We start from the raw sequence: 17,119 nt of genomic DNA on the forward strand, positions 1-17,119 counted from the left end.
TCCAAGACCTAGCTATTGACAGGTCTGGCCCTTGAACGGGCTGTCTGACTCCAGGGCCAAGGTTCTTTCTTTTTCAGCTGTTTGAAAGACAGTGAGCTACTTGAGGCAGTGTATGTAGCACTGCATTCTTTTTAAAAATGTCTTAAATTGCAGGCTTGCGATTGTATGGTGGTCTTCCTGACCTGAGACTAAGTGAGTGGGGAGCTTCTGCAGAACCTACCACAGTGCACAGGAGGGCTTTGCACCCAGCCAATCCTCCAGTTTCTCCAGTGGGAAAACCTGAGACAGAATCAGGGCCTGGCCTCCGGTTCCTCTGTGTCACTAGCAGCAGCGAGGTTCTCAACTCCCTTGCTTTTGCCTGCATCAGTCCCTTGTGCCTGAGACTAATAACAGCATAATTTATGAAGCAAGATGTGTGACTCACCAGGCAAGGGAGGAGAGCTCGCAAGGAAGGACGCGGCGGAGAGGAGCAACATATTTAACAGCAACTGGAAAGGAAATGCTGACATGATGGTAATTGGGTTAAAATTTCTTTACATTGCAACACCATTGCCTGGTTACCCAGCTGTTAATTTATATTTTAGACTTCTAAAGTTAACTATAAAGGGGGGCGGGAACAGGGGGAAGATGGGAAGGGAATTCTACCTTTGAAAGCAGAATTATCAAATCTATGTAACTTTCTCATAGATTTCTTATCAATCATCTTGGACCCCTTTTCTTTGAACCCCAGGATTTGCATTCTTCTAAAACTTATCCATTGTGTAACTTTGCTTACATCCTTCTGATTTCAGTCTTACCTGTTTTTCTGCAACCTCCTATCCATGTTACCAGTCTAAATAAACTTCCTCAGTCACTTACCTCTCTTGTTCCTGAGCTGGCCTTTGGCAATCTTTGTCAATTAATGACCAGGACAGAGATGAACCAGAGATCCGATAAAGGTGAAGAGGCATCCAGGAGAATTACTTTTTGGTGAATACTCCCTCCTTAAATGGCTTTTTCTGCATTTTCTTTATTATCTCCAGAATTTAAAGTCAGTTTATAGATAGGACACAAGAGCCTGTCTTCCTGTTGACCAAGGAAGCACATTTTACATTTTCAGTTACCTGTTTGTGTGTGTAAAAAGGCTGTGATAAGTTTTACGTAGGTAGCAAACTTGCCTTGCTTCAAATCATCTATTAGTTTTTGTATATGAAACATTAACTTAAAAAGTTAGCCTCTTAATATATATTAATGTGAAACAAATCACCTTAACAACACCTTTTAGTATGGGAAGCTGGGTGAATACTGGGAAAACAATAATTTAAAATCTTAAATATGCAGAGTTTTACTGTTCTAGCATATTAATTATTTTTTCATGTTTCTTTCTACTTTTTGTCTTTACACACACGCTCACACACATATATGTGTATGATTAAAATAGTATATTATACGAGGGCTTCCCTGGTGGCGCAGTGCTTGAGAGTCCGCCTGCCGATGCAGGAGACGCGGGTTCGTGCCCCGTTTCGGGAAGATCCCACATGCCGCGGAGCGGCTGGGCCCGTGAGCCATGGCCACTGAGCCTGCGCGTCCGGAGCCTGTGCTCCGCAAATGGGAGAGGCCACAACAGTGAGAGGCCCGCATAACGCAAGGAAAAAAAAAACAAAACAAAAAATAGTATATTATACGCGATCATATACCGTCATATGATCATAGTATAGATATAATTTTGAATTTTCTTTTTTAAATGTGTCATAACACTTTTCATGTTTATAAATTTTACAATTTTAGCATTAATTGATTATTATTAGAGTTAACATTTCAAAATGTACTTAAACATTCCATATTTTAAAAATCCATTATTTACTAATACTGAAGTGTTATTTATTAACTATAGTTTAAAAAGTTTTCTGTCCAGTTTACATGTATTTCTAGGTAGGCAGGAACATTTTGGTGACTCCTAAAATTTATTATCCGATTCCAAAAGGGTAGTATCATTTACGTTGCCACCAGTAACATAGGAATGTACATTTATATGTAAATGATATATATGAGACATTTATAGCATAGTTAGCACTGAGTATTGTTTTTAAATAATGTCTTCTAATTTAATAGGTGTAAATTATAGAATTTTAGGACCTGGAAGTTCATTTAGTTGCTCTCTTTAGAAGGGCAACCTGGTATTTGATAGCTTGACTCCAATTTATGTTTAACAGGCATGTAATACAGTGATTTACAAATATTTACTCACTTTGTTATTTTAACAACCTCATCAGGGTGGTACAATTATTATTTCCATTTTGTAGATGGGGAAACTGACATTAAGTTAGTTGTCCAAGGGCACATAGCTAGTTAAGTGTCAGAACCCAGGCAGTCTGGCTCCAGAGTCCATGTGCTTGATGACTGTGTTATACCGGCTCCCTTAATATCTATTTAGCATTTACTGTTTGTACGCTTTCCGTATGCCAAGTTATGGGTGCCATTGTGAGTAAAACAATTTTAGCCCCTGACCTCATGGATCTGGAAGTCTGGGGAGGGAACCAGACTTTAATCAAATCAACATACATATAATTACAAATTTGATACATGTTATGAAGAAAAAGAATGGAGTGATGGTAGCATCTAACAGGAATATTTCTTTTAGCTGTAAGAGTGATGGGGGTTCAGGGGTCATGGAAAGTTTTGATGAAGATCTTAGAGATACTTAAATTGAGACTTGAAGGATAAGGAGGAGAGAGTAGGGTGAAAATGGGTGAAAAGAACATTCTAGGCAGAAGGAATAGTCTATGCATATGCCCCGAGGCAGGAAAGGACTTTCCCTTCTGCTCTAAGGGTCATAAAGCTGACCGGCTTGTTTGTAGGATCTCACAAAGTGAGGGGAAGGGGACGCACAAGTGAGCCTGGAAAAGCAGACAGGGGTCCAGTGGTCCAGGGCCATGCCACAAGCTTCTCACTCACAGAAGAGTGCACACAGGGGGAGGAAGGTGAGCGCTGCCTCCAGACACAGCTGGAGTTGTTTTGGGCAATAAGCCTCAGGCAGAGCCATCCCCAGGTGGGGTTTCTTCTGCACACAACAGCAAATGGTGACCCTGCCTGTGCTTTTCTAGGAATTAAAACTTCACTGGCTCATTATTTGAGTTAGGAAGGGGATATTTAAGTTAGGAACCTAGATCAAGGCATATTGTGAAGTCTTATTATAGAGCCAAGAGAAACATGGCCTGAAGAGAACAGCACCAGGGGAGAGCCTTCACTTGATAGAGAACATGACCCTGTACAGATGCCAAGTGCCTTGTTGGCATTTTAGGGGTTTATTAGTTTTGCTGGAAATTTTTCCATAATGTGTACTAACAATGAAAGAGTATTGTTCTAGTAGAAAGTGATAGCTGGCTCATGGGGACATTAACCTATGCTTTGGAATCAATGGAAGCAAAAAGGCAGAAGCACATCTTCCTAAAATCTCAAGTCAACTTTTACTCTATAAGCAAACTCTATATACAGTATTAGAAGAGGAAAATGAGAAGGCCCTTTCTTCTAATTTCAATTTCAGAGGGCTTTTTGATTTGCTCAATATAACTTAAGCTTTTGTTAATTAGTGTTAGAGTAAGCACATAAAGTTTGTTGGACTTTTCCATCAAGTCAATGAGGATTAGAGAATGAAGGATTGGCCAGTAGGAAGAACTCTAAAGAGTATAGGAATCACAGCTATAGGAAGCAGTCACGACCCCTGGGGCGGAGATAGAGTACACAAGGAACAGGCCTCCAGGGCTGATGTGCAGACCCTGATGAAGAGGGCACAGAGGGGTCGCTACGGAAAACCAGCAGAACTGGCTGGCTATGGAACTAGCCCTCAGAAACTTGCGGGAAATCTGCCCTCTAGGGTGCTGTTCATCGGGAAGTGTCTCGCTGGAGACACTCTGGCCACAAAACTCCCCAGGAAGGTGCTGGTGGATTCTGCTGGCTGATGGGGGCTGCTGGAGCCTTCACTGGGAGTGCACCAGAGCCAAAAGGAAACTTCTTCCTCCTGCAGTGTCTCTCCACCACTCCCTACTTAGAAAGGTCCTGGGCCAGCTGGCAAAGGCAAATAGGTAAAGGGACCAAAGGGACCAGACTTATTTCACAGAGCAGGCAAACAGGGTCAAAATCTAATGACTTACATGAAATAGAAGTTTATTTCTCTTGTACATAACAGTTCAGATATGGGTGGACCAGGGCTAATGTGCTAATTGGCTTCAAAAATTGCTCCAGTTCTGTCATCCCCATTTCCAGCTGTCAGGAAGGAAGACAGAGAGAAGCCAGGACATGCAGCTTGGTCTTTAGGGAGATTACGCAAATCAGTTCCCACTCCTGTGTCATTGACCCAGACATGGTCATGCATGGCCGCACCTAGCCGTGCTAGAGGGAGGTTGGGAAATGTTGCCTCATGTGGCAGGGTAGCCACGTGCCAGGTTAAACTGGGGGTGGGGGGGGTCTGTAACTAAAAGGCAGAATCAATGGATACTTAGGACATCCTGACACCCCTCAATGGCATCTTTGAGGCAATACCACGTTTCTGCTACAGATCTTCTGAAATTTTCTTTTTCATCTCTAAATCTGTTCTGAATTTCTTTGAGGCTTTAAATTGGTATAATTGTAAAATTCAATATGAGGGAATTAAAATTTTTATCTTGTTGTAAGTTAATTACTTCTTTACATAAAGTATAGGGGGGTTTTTCCTTCTCTTCAGTTTTCTAAAGTTATAAACCCAGACATTTATTAGCTTTTTATAAACTAACTTAGTCATAATAAATATCCTTAAGAGTTAAGTTGCTCTGTCATTTGCATTGTCTTATCCATTTGAAATGGCGCAACTCAAAATGCTTTCAGATTGGAAGTTACAGCTGGCTCAGTCCTTACACTGTTCACAGGAAGCAAGTAGCTGCTCATGTTTTCTTTTGTGTTTTATCTTAAAGGCATAAACCAGTTCTTTTGGCTGAGTTAGTAGACTTAAGGTAGACTAAAGGTAGATAAACATGTTTACCTGACCTCCTACACCAAATTTTAAAAACTGTTCTCCAGCTAACGAAAATGAAGTTGTACATAGTTATCAGTAAATTAGATATCATTTCTGGCCATAGTCTCATGCCGTTATTGTTCAAAACTCCATTCCAGCCTCAGTAAACCCTCCATCAGTTCATTCAGCAAGCACTTGTATAGTGTCTACTGTGTGGCAAACTTTGGGAATACAGTAGTGCATGAGCCACGCAAGGTCCTTGCTCTTCTGGAGCTGACTTTCTCTTCACCAGAGAACCCTGGCCCCTCTGTAATCCAGCTGGTCACCCAGTCACAAAAACTCTCACCAACTCTCATATCCTCCAACCATAATAATACTCAGAAATTGTGAATACTGATTCAAGAGTGTCTCTCACTGCATTGCTCAGGAATATGCCTTTACTTCAATTTAACTTGTTTTCCTAACTTCCCGTTTCTCATCACCATCCTCTATCTGAGAGATATTTTCTGTTCTGTAGAGATACTTTCTTGTCACTCCCCTCTGTCCAAGAGATATGTTCTGTAGAGTTATCTTCTAAACTGATGTGATGTTTACAGTAGGGATTAGATGGATAGTTACCAGAAGCTGTCCAAAGACTCAGCCTGACTTGGAGTTTTTACCTCAGCAATAGTTTGAGTACCACATTTTTTCAGTACTTTACAAAAATGTTGTTTCAAATAGTGATAAACTTGTAACCCAGATAATTTTATTTCTTCAAGTACTAAGGTCAGATTTAATGGTGTGTGTCTGAGAAAGTGGCTCAACAGGCTTCCTTCACCCTGATGGGTTCTGTATCCATGAGGTCAGAAAATAATGTCATAAAAACCTACATTCATTAGATTGTCTTCCTGCAAACTACTGGCAGCTGGAGTTGAAAATAGGGTTTAAAATTTCCACAGTATTAGTGGGAAAACACAGCTGGGCTATGATGCCACCTCCATTACTGAACTTCCCCAAAGTAAAAAGAAATAACTGCAGGTACTTTTCTTGTAAATATTTCCTATTTTAAAAAATAGCTTCAGATTGTTTTATATAAATAAAAATTGTAGTTCTTTCAGATTTTTTTTTATGTTAAGTAGGAATTTCAGTACTTAGAGAATGTACAAAGGATGGGAAAAAATGGAGTTTGAGTAGCTGATGAGAAAAAAAGGGACTGAGAATGGCCAAGGAGTAAATGAATACGTTTGCTTCTGAGAGAACACTAAGCAGAGATTGAAAAGTTGTCAACACGGTTGGCAATTTTCAGTTGCCAGAAAGGCCTAGAGTTCAGCCAAATGAATCAAGATGAGAGATGGGCTAAGAGTTTGATGTGGGAGTCAGTGAGCTTCTCAGAGTGTTCAAAAGTGACTGAGTCACAGGCAGGGCTCCTGAATGACAGATTCATTGTTGCAAATGTTCAGGATTTTTTTTTTTTTTTTTAGAGCAGTAACTTGTGGGGTTTTAAAAACACAGGTATCTCTCCATCTCAATATTTTCTAATTCTCTTTCCATCTGAGGATTGTTTAAATATCACAATAGTTAGTTAACACAGCATACAGGTACCGTTCCACTCACTGTGTAGGTAATGTTTGTCATCCACCAGGCATCTTTTTAAGGCTGAGTCAGGGAAGCCAGCAGCCTCTGTTACACTGAACAACCAAAAAACCCTTAAGTAGTGACTGAGTGCCACTGTCGCATTTGAAATGTAGGTGGAACAGGAGCAAAAATGGGAGAGAAAGAAAGAAAAGGGGACCAACAAGTGCCCATTGTGGGCAAGATGAGATCCAAGGCTAACCAGAGGGAGAAACTGACAGATGCTACAGGCTGCCAGTCCCTCCTCAGTTACTCAAGGGAGTTCCTGCTTCCCCATTTAAACTTTAGAAGGAAATCCTAAGAACAGGCACTTCTGCTAAATTTAAGGTTCAGACAGCTGAATTGGAGCTGTCTGTTTCTCCTGAAGGAGAGTGGGGAAAATGCTAGGTGTATCAGTCAGTGCTCTTGATTGTAAGCAATGGAATCCACCTCTTTCTTACTACCTTAAACAAAAGGCTTCACTGAAAGTGACTCACAGCACCAAAAGAAGGGTGATGGACCAGACCTAGACCACAGTAGAAACCAAGAGACTAAGGTGATCAGGAAAGCCAGGAAGCTGAGAGATGACAACTGTCTTCTCAGCAGCAGCAGCCTAGGCAGAATGCCATCTGCTGCTGATGCAGCTCGTCCCTGTCTGGTCCAGATTCAAAGTCCTGAGTAAAGCCTCCATTTTGCCAACCCCAGGCCATCCCAGGGCAACTGCTAGCAGATGGAAAATTGTCCATCTTGGCTTTCACAGTGGGAAAGGCATGGTACCAACTCTACACACATTGCTGATTTCCTCTGCTACTAGGAGGGCTGGAAGCTGGGCTACCTCTAGAGTAGCACATCCTGTACACTCGAGTCAGGGAAAGATGACTGCAAAGGATGCCAGAGGTCCTGGAACAGGCTTGTGGCCTTAAGACAGCTACTGAGAGGCTAAGAGAATGTGACTTGCTTCCTGCTACTAGAATGAAATGGCAGAAAAGAGGAGGAGAGTGCCAGCCCCACTTCTCTCTCTGCTTAGCCCTGGATCTCGTCTTGAGAGCAAGTGTGGTAGAGAGGCTGGCTGGAGGGTTAGCCTGGATGAGTAAAGCCCAGAGCTAGACTGTTGACCTGAACACTCTATACCAAAGTCTGTCATCTGAGAGAGCCATTTCTCCTTCAGAGGAGTTAGTCTGTTTTTACTTTTTAAAGCATGAAATTTTTATTTTCTCCCAGAAAGCCATTAATTTTAAAATCATGCTGAAGTCTGAATCTGGATATAGTCTTTCCTTCACTATTTATTTTTCTGGGTTCATGAACACAGTCTTTTTTTTTTTTTTTTTTTTGGCTGCACCGCACAGCTTGCGGGATCTTAGTTCCTTGACCAGGGAGCAAACCCGCATACTTGGCAGTGAAAGTGCGGAGCACTAACCACTGCACCGCCTGGGAATTTCCCATGGACACAACCTTGACTCAGGTGAATTTGGGAGGTAAAACTCAAGACCCTTAAATGAGATGATAGGAAGCTTTAGCATGAAGTTCAGGCTGAGTCATGGATTAAAAGATGTAAAGGTTAAAGGAGGATGAAGCTGAGGAGACTTTTATTTATTTATTTTATTAAAAAAATTTTTTTAACATCTTTATTGGAGTATAATTGATTTGCAATGGTGTGTTAGTTTCTGCTTTATAACAAAGTGAATCAGCTATACATACACATATATCCCCATATCCCCTCCGTCTTGCGTCTCCCTCCCACCCTCCCTATCCCACCCCTCTAGGTGGTCACAAAGCACCGAGCTGATCTCCCTGTGCTATGTGGCTGCTTCCCACTAGCTAGCTATTTTACATTTGGTAGTATATATAAGTCAGAAGGAGACTTTTTAACTTTTTTTATTTTAGATATAACTCACATACCATATAATTCACCCAAAGTGTGCAATTTAATGTTTTTTTTAGTATATTCACAGAGTTGTGCAACCAACACCACATTCAATTTATGAACATTTTCACCACCCCCAAAAGAAACCCTGTACCCATTAGCAGCCACTCCCCACTTCCCCCCACACCCCCATGTACACCCTAAGGAACTACTAAACTACTGTTTGTCTCCCTATATTTGCCTATTCTGAACATTTCACATGACCGGAATCATACAATATGTGCCTTTTCTGCCTGGCTTCTCTTACTTAGCATGTTTTCAAGAGCCATCCATGTCGTAGCATGAATCCTTTCAATTCTCTTGAGTATATACCTAGGAGTAGAATTGCTGGGTCATATGGTAACTCCGTGTTTAACATTTCAAGGAACTGCCGGACTATTTTCCACAGCAGCTGCACCATTTTACTTTCCCTCAAGCAATATATGAGGGTTCCAATTTCTCCACATCCTGCCAACATTGTTATCTTTTTGATTATAGCCATCTTAGTGGGTATAATGAAGGGTATCTCTGGGTTTGTTTCTTATTTGCATTCCCCTCATGGCTAATGATGTTGAGCATTTTTCCATGTGCCTATTGGCCATTTGTATATCTTCTTTGATGAAATGTCTATTCAAGATCCTTTGCCCATTTTAAAATTGGGTTATTTGTCCTTTTATTATTGAGTTCGAAGTGTTCTTCATATATTCTAAATATAAGTCCCTTATCAGATATATGATTTTCAAATCATTCCTCCCATTTGATGGATTGTCTGTTTTTTTTTTAACATCTTTATTGGAGTATAATTGCTTTACAATGGTGTGTTAGTTTCTGCTGTATAACAAAGTGAATGAGTTATACATATACATATGTTCCCATATCGCTTACCTCTTGCGTTTCCCTCCCTCCCACCCTCCCTATCCCACCCCTCTAGGTGGTCACAAAGCACCGAGCTGATCTCCCTGTGCTATGCGGCTGCTTCCCACTAGCTATCTATTTTACGTTTGGTAGTGTATATATGTCCATGCCACTCTCTCACTTTGTCACAGCTTACCCTTCCCCCTCCCCGTATCCTCAAGTCCATTCTCTAGTAGGTCTGTGTCTTTATTCCCTTCGTGCCCCTAGGTTCTTCATGACCTTTTTTTTTTTTCTTAGATTCCATATATATGTGTTAGCATACGATATTTGTTTTTCTCTTTCTGACTTACTTCACTCTGTATGACAGACTCTAGGTCCATCCATCTCACTACAAATAACTCAATTTATTTCTTTTTATGGCTGACTAATACTCCATTGTATATATGTGCCACATCTTCTTTATCCATTCATCTGTCAATGGACACTTAGGTTGCTTCCATGTCCTGGCTATTGTAAATAGAGCTGCAATGAACATTTTGGTACATGACTCTTTTTGAATTATGGTTTTCTCAGGATATATGCCCAGTAGTGGGATTGCTGGGTCATATAGTAGTTCTATTTGTAGTTTTTTAAGGAATCTCCATACTGTTCTCCATAGTGGCTGTATCAATTTACATTCCCACCAACAGTGCAAGAGTGTTACCTTTTCTCCACACTCTGTATATGGATTGTCTTTTAACTTTCTTGATGGTATCCATTGAAACATAAAATGTGTTAATTTTGATGAAGTCCAATTTATCTATTTTTTATTTTGTTGTTTGTGCTTTGGGTGTCATATGCAAGAAGGCTTTGCTTAACCCCAGGTGTTGCAGATTTACTCCTATATAATATTCTAAGAGTGTTATTATTTTAGCCCTTATATTTAGATCTGTGCTTCATTTTGAGTTAATTTTTGTATGTCCTGTGAAGAAGAGACTCTTAACTCTTTTGAAGCAGCAGTAATTGATGTTTGGTGGCAGCACATGAAGAAAGAGGAAATAGTGTAGATTTTTTTTCTCAATTTGAACTACATATTCCAGGGGGCCACCCTTAACTTCTGAGTTCTTTCTCTCTCCCCATATATGTTTTTGGTTGTTTGATATTAAAGTTACTAGGCTTTCAACAAATCTTGTTTCATTGCTTGCATATTATTTAGCGTGGCAACCCCTGTATAACCATTGTAAGCTGTTTATTTAGTTATATTTCACACTGGACAAAATAATCTTTACTGCCTGGAGTTACATTGTAGGAGTGAGCAAACTATTTTGTATAATGATTATTATAATAGTATCAAAACTAATTCACTGCCATTGCTATTTGTTCCCTGAGTCATAGTCTATTAAATTTGGAGCTAATATAGTAATGAACATGCTAAGGCAAACTTTTAGGAAGAAATAGATCTCCCCTTGCAGGAGTAGATCGTTCTGATGCAGTGAGGGACACAGGCACGGTACAAGGTTTGTCCATTACAGGAGAGACTCCCGTGACTTGGGCTCATTTCTAAGATCTGTAGGAATTTTGAATTTTAGCTGTAGTCTCACTCAAAGAATTGTGCCTGCTCTTGTTCTGACCCAATCTGGCTGTGCACTTCAACGCAGATTTCCTCTCTTAATTCCCTCTTTGGTTAGTTATGTCAGATGGCCCAGGCAGCCAGGCTGGAATCCTCAGCTCCCTTGCCAAAGTGTGTTAATTCTTCCTTCCTAACAACTCTTTCATCAGTTCTCACTGTCTCCTCCCTAGTCCAAATCCAGGTCAGTCCTGACTCAGTTGTAAGCTCCCTGAAGTCTAGGATCATCCCTTTCCTTTCTGTAGACCCAAAGACTGATAAAAAGTATTCAGTAAATATTTCCTGATGATCTTTATTCCACCATATTTGTACAATTTTGCGACTGTATTAATGCTACTTACCCTCCTCCAGGGTAGAAGTTACAGTAAAATGATTAATACATGAAAAAGAAGGCAGCCCCTCTCCTTCTCCACACAAGGCTTGCAGGTGTGGGTGTGACCGGTTTCCTGCTACTTTGCATGCACGTGTCTCTGAGCAGCAGATGAGAAATTAAATAAAGTAGGGAATATCTCACCATGGTTAGTTATTTGGTTTTGGTGTGGATTTTTCTGAAGCATATTGATGTCCACACTCTGGAATTCTTCTTCATCTGAAATCAGAAATCTGTAATGTTGATACTCCACTCTGATCCTCACCTCTGATTGAGTCTTTCCGCTCTCTTGGGTCCCACTCCCACCAGACTTGTTCTTTGGCCTCTGGTCCCTTGAGTTTTGTATTTTTTTTCCCCTCCTTCTCATTTCTTTCTTGGCCTCTCTTTATTCTCTACCCAGTTTGGATCTCATGTGTAGTCTCATAAATGGCTTGATCAGCAGGTTCAGCTCCCTGATACCTCTGCTCTCTGCAGCTTCCAATTTCTGACCGTATTTAGTGCTTCAAACTCCTAATTGCTCTTCAGTCTTCCTGTGTCCTGAAATGTACTCCATATTGCTGCCAGAGAGCAGCCATGTGTGTGCCTGGCCAGGGGTTCTGGAGGCTGAAACCCAGATCTCATTCTGCTGGCAAGAAGGGCTGTGTCTGCCCAGAGAGGACACCATCCTCTAATCGGCACAAAGATACCACGTGGGCTCTCAGAGGACCTGGCTGCCCAAGCAACCTTTCTAAAATATCTGATTATTTTATTCCTCTGCATAATACTCCTCCTGGGTTCCATTGGTTAAAGCCCAAGCTCCTTAGCCTGGATTACAGACACTCTGTGACCAAGTCTGAACTGTCTCACCAGCCTTTTTTTTTTTTAAGAAGATGTTGGGGGTAGGAGTTTATTAATTAATTAATTAATATTTGCTGTGTTGGGTCTTCGTTTCTGTGCGAGGGCTTTCTCTAGTTGTGGCAAGCGGGGGCCACTCTTCATCGCAGTGTGCGGGCCTCTCACTATCGTGGCCTCTGTTGTTGCGGAGCACAGGCTCCAGACGCACAGGCTCAGTAGTTGTGGCTCACGGGCCTAGTTGCTCCGCGGCATGTGGGATCCTCCCATACCAGGGCTCGAACCCATGTCCCCTGCATTAGCAGGCAGATTCTCAACCGCTACGCCACCAGGGAAGCCCTCACCAGCCTTTTGATGAGAGTTACCGTATGATTTATTACCCAAACTGGGACACTTATGAAAGGAAGGGGCACTATTACTAATTATGCCAGGACAATATACCGAGACTCTGGGCACTTGTGTGTGACCCAGCATCCCACACCTTGGGTTCTTAGGCTGTGGTGGAACCACACTGCTGGTGGTATTCCATGGGCACCTGGTATTTACAAATCAAGAGGTTTTGACAGAGTTATTTTGACCACCTTGCTGTGAATCTGAGGACATTTGACTTCTTTGTCTGATTAACTGTTAAAGGATTACATCAAAACATCCTCAAGGTCAAAATGTCAAGATTAAAATTGTCATAGCCTAAATGATGAGATTGGAGCATCTAAATGTTCTTCTATGTTTCTGGTTACTTGATCAGTGTACTTTCTCTCCTTAAAACTTCTATTCCCTCTTTCCCATTTTCCTGCCTTTCTCTGGTTTACTTCCACTTACTGTTTAAGACATCTTGAACATTGTTCAAGATCATCTGCTCCAGTGGGCTTTCCCGACACATCTTGGCTAGGCTCAGTGCTGGTCACCTTGTTCCCACAGCACCCACTACAAACCTGTTTCATTGTACCTGAAAAAAGTGTGTCAGAGTCGTCTGTCAGGCCTGCCTTGCCCACAGAATATAAGGTCCTTAAGGCAAGAACGCTGTCTTTTTAATCTTTGCATCCTCAGTGCCTAGCACAGGGCTTGACAAATAATAGAATCTCTGTAAATATTTGTTGACATGGACTAATTTGAATTCTTTATTGTAATACAAAGTTAAATATGCTTGCCCTTTATCTCCTGGAGAAGTTCTTAGGATACTAGCGAAGGTTTACACATACTTGGAGCTTTCATGAAGTTGGCCTTTGGCATGTTGAAGTTGTAGAGATTATTGTTAGATTAATTTTCATTTGATAGAAACATGTAAGAGGAAGACACATACCCATAATATTAACACATGTTGTGCCAAGAGTGTGAACAGTGGTGTATTAAACTTCAGTTTGCCACGCCACAGCCGAAATTCTTCTGAGAGTGTTGGCAGAGTAATTCCTGTTTAATGCAACGAAGCTCCATGAAGCCCAGTAAATAATAGTACTCCGTTCTGTTCAATAATAGTAACCTGTGTTCTAAACTCTCTGGTTTAGGTATTTTGATTAAAGGTGTCAATGTTGTCTCAATTTTAAGTATTTGTTCTATAAGTCTAATGTATTCTTTTTCCATCTCTCTAGAATGTTTCAGATGTTTAAAGAATGGTTTTGGTTGGAAAGATTCTGGCTTCCTCCAACAATAAAGTGGTCAGATCTTGAAGATCATGATGGACTCATCTTTGTGAAACCCTCTCATTTATGTATGAGCATTCCATATGCTTTTGGCTTGATAATTATCAGACATTTTTTTGAAAAGTAAGTAGTGTTTGTATGTCTTTCCTCCCCATTCCCCTTCTTTGCCCCACCTCTAGAATAAAGAATTTTGGTAAGATTCTTAAAGAATGTGTTGTTTGGAGGTCACAACTAATGGGCTACAGATTCTTAGGGGAGTTCATGAAATTAAATGCACACTAAATATTATCTAGACTGAACAAATAAAAATTAGAAACACAATCTCCTCAAGTACATTAGTTTTACAATGAAGAAAATTGAGATCAAGAGAGGTTAAGGATCACAGAGCTTATTAGTGTCAATGACGGTACAAGAACTCAGCTCATCTTCCATGTACCATGTTGTCTGACAATGGATGTGCATCCCCATGTCTTTGTTGGCAGTGTTAGGAGAGTATGACTAGGGGATGCATTATCATTTTAGAATGCCTATAAAATAGCAAAAATGGCTCATTAAAGACCAAACTTAATATTGCTTTATAGCATAGTTTACTTTAAAGGTTTATTGAAAGTTTTAATAGCAGGCCTTCATTCCAAGGTATAAGGAAATCAAAGAAAAATATCAATTTGCTTTCTCAGAAAAAGTAAACTTCTTTTCTTTTTCTTGTTAATTTAAATGGATATTACCTCCAACCTTTTATTAAAACTGTACTAGTGTTATGATAACTGAAGATAAATGTTCATCTATAATCTCTGTAGTTGTCTCTATTTCAAAAAACTGTTATTAGCACATTAATTTTTTTGGAGCAAAAACAATATTGAAATGTCAAGACTTGGATAAACTTAAGACAAAATCTGATAAAGATCATTTTGTCCAAGACTAACTGTAATGCAGATCATATGTTTATAACCATTTGCAGGGTCCTTATCTCAAGAGTTAGTTTGACCAACTCTGTTTCATGGATTGTCCAAAAGGTTTTTGTACAAATAACAGCTTCACTTGGGCCAACAATGTGCTATTGCTATTGGGAGGAAAAGAAAGCCCCTCAATACCACTAAGCTCTAGCTGAGAACATTTGAAAATGTTCTTCCTTTTTGACAGTTAATTTTACTTTTACTCACATGTTTGGATTTGTCAAAGAATGCCTAAATAAAGTAGCATTGTGCCACTGCACTTCCAAATTAGCAAATTACTCTGCTGTCCTGAAATACTTGCTTTTCTTGCAGAGTGTCTGGTGATCTTTGAACTTGTCATCCAGGTCCTCTACTTATTTGCACTGCAGATTTCCTACTTTTTGGTGGACAGATCCATTTTTAACATTTTGATCAGACAGTGAACTAGAAAAATTTTTGTTTGCCAAAGCAGCATAGTTGTGGAGGACCAACTTGTTATGCCCTGGTCTTGGCCTCTCCAACAATTATCAGGAAGGAATCCAATCTCCTTTTAATTCCTAGGACCATTCTTGCTTCTTCTCAAGGGGTTAAGTATAGTCTTTTGTAACTCCTTATAACTTTAACTACCAATTACTCACCCTTAGTTTTTTCCATCCCATGACACTACAGAAAACTATGTGTTGCTCCACTAATCTCATATCTCTCTTTTTTTTCATATTTCTTTTAATGCAATAGAAGGAAGGAAAATTTAACACGGGGGCAAGATCATGCTTTTTGAAGTATAAGTTTATATTTTTTCAGGGCTTCTATATCATTTGCCTTAGACTAAACCACTTAGATCATAAATAAAATATTACTTACACCTTGCATTTGAATAGAAACTTATATTTTAAGAGGTACAGAAAATCATAAGTGGTGTGATCTCAGTCAAGAAAATGAGAGGTAAGTGAGCTGGCCAAGGTCACATGGTTAGTATGTTGGGAGTAGATCTGGGACTTTAACCCCCATGGTATGACACCAGGTTCAGGGTTGCTGGGTTTTTATTTTCCCCTGTACCGGTACCTCTTGGACTTTCACAATGAAGCACTCCTGGTGGCAAAAGAGAGTAAATTAATATCCTTTGAGAGTATAGGAGACATGGCTTAAGGGAATGATAGCAAATGTGAACTTTTCTGAACTATCAAAAATTCGTATAAATTTGACACAGTGTTTCAGCATATCCTATGGTATATGTATCACAAGAAAGCTTCCTTCTTTTGTCCTGGACTGTGTTTGTGTTACACCTCCTCATTCTAGAAAGTGACCAGGAGTTGTGATTTGGCTGGCTTATTTTTATCTTTTAGTACTAACCAGGAGCCATTTAAGATGAGGAAGTAAGGGCCCTTCCCAGAAAGGAGTAGAGAGACAGATGGATAAAGAACAAACAAGTAGATCATTTGAAAGTGACTGACATTTGCTTTGTATTTAGAATTTCCTTTCCTTACAAGTTTTACCTTATGTTTTAATTTTTTTGGTGGGGAGGGGTCTAGAATAACAATTTCTAACTAGTATATCCAGACTCTTCTATACATTCTTTTTTGTGTCTGAAGTATGATTTCGAGAGGATCTAAGCTACTCAAATTTAAGCACTTGTGGAATAAGCACATTATCTCAGAGTAAATTATGGTCCTGGAAGAGTCCAAGGCAGGGATGGGGGTCGTAAAATCAGAAGGTAATCTTTTTGCTTTTACTTAATGGTACAATGAATAGATACCCCGCCTCTACCATTTCCACTGAGCAACATGAGGGCATGATGGGATTCTTTAAAGAAGGGTCGGTGTAGCAGTTTACAGGAGTTGAAAAAGGATTGTTGCTAACCGTCTTCAATTGAAACAGTCTCAAAATAGAACATTGAACTTAAATGTTATCTGAGACTTGCATTACTTCAGGTATTTTGTTCTCTCATATAAAACCCTCTGATTAAATCTGGTCAAAGAGCCTTTCAAACCTTAGGAAATGGGAATCAATCTTAATGGCAATAGGCTATTGTTTCTGTTTAGGAGACGTATTTAAACTTCACATGATTTTTTTTTTTTTTTTTTTTTGCCAACGCGGGCCGCGGGCCTTTCACTGCTGTGGCCTCTCCCGTTGCCGAGCACAGGCTCTGGACGCGCAGGCTCAGCGGCCATGGCTCATGGGTCCAGCTGCTCCACGGCACGTGGGATCCTCCCAGACCGGGGCACGAACCTGCGTCCCCTGCATCGGTAGGCAGCGGACTGTCAAACACTGCGCCACCAGGGAAGCCCTCACATGCTTAATATCTGCCTAGGCCTGCCTTCTTTTTTATTCTATAAAACAATATTGAAAAAAAAAAGTATGTGGGGGGTAGTGCTCTGGGATTCCTTGGCTTTTGGCTCACAGGTAACTGATGTAGTGCTAAAGGAAGAGCG

The 17,119-nt window shown here is 40.4% G+C and overlaps 1 protein-coding gene across 1 annotated transcript in view; it reads left to right on the forward strand.

Moving 5' to 3' along the window:
• The first annotated feature begins 13,708 nt into the window (after positions 1-13,708).
• The window catches only part of CERS3 (ceramide synthase 3), a 95,805-nt gene continuing 92,394 nt past the window's right edge, over positions 13,709-17,119 (forward strand). The window contains exon 1 of the mRNA XM_007458460.1: positions 13,709-13,881. Within this exon, the coding sequence (XP_007458522.1) occupies positions 13,709-13,881 (173 nt within the window). The remainder of the gene's footprint in view (positions 13,882-17,119) is intronic.

Source organism: Lipotes vexillifer, unplaced genomic scaffold, assembly GCF_000442215.2.
Source record: "Lipotes vexillifer unplaced genomic scaffold, Lipotes_vexillifer_v1.1 scaffold626, whole genome shotgun sequence".
NCBI classification, from domain to species: domain Eukaryota; kingdom Metazoa; phylum Chordata; class Mammalia; order Artiodactyla; family Lipotidae; genus Lipotes; species Lipotes vexillifer.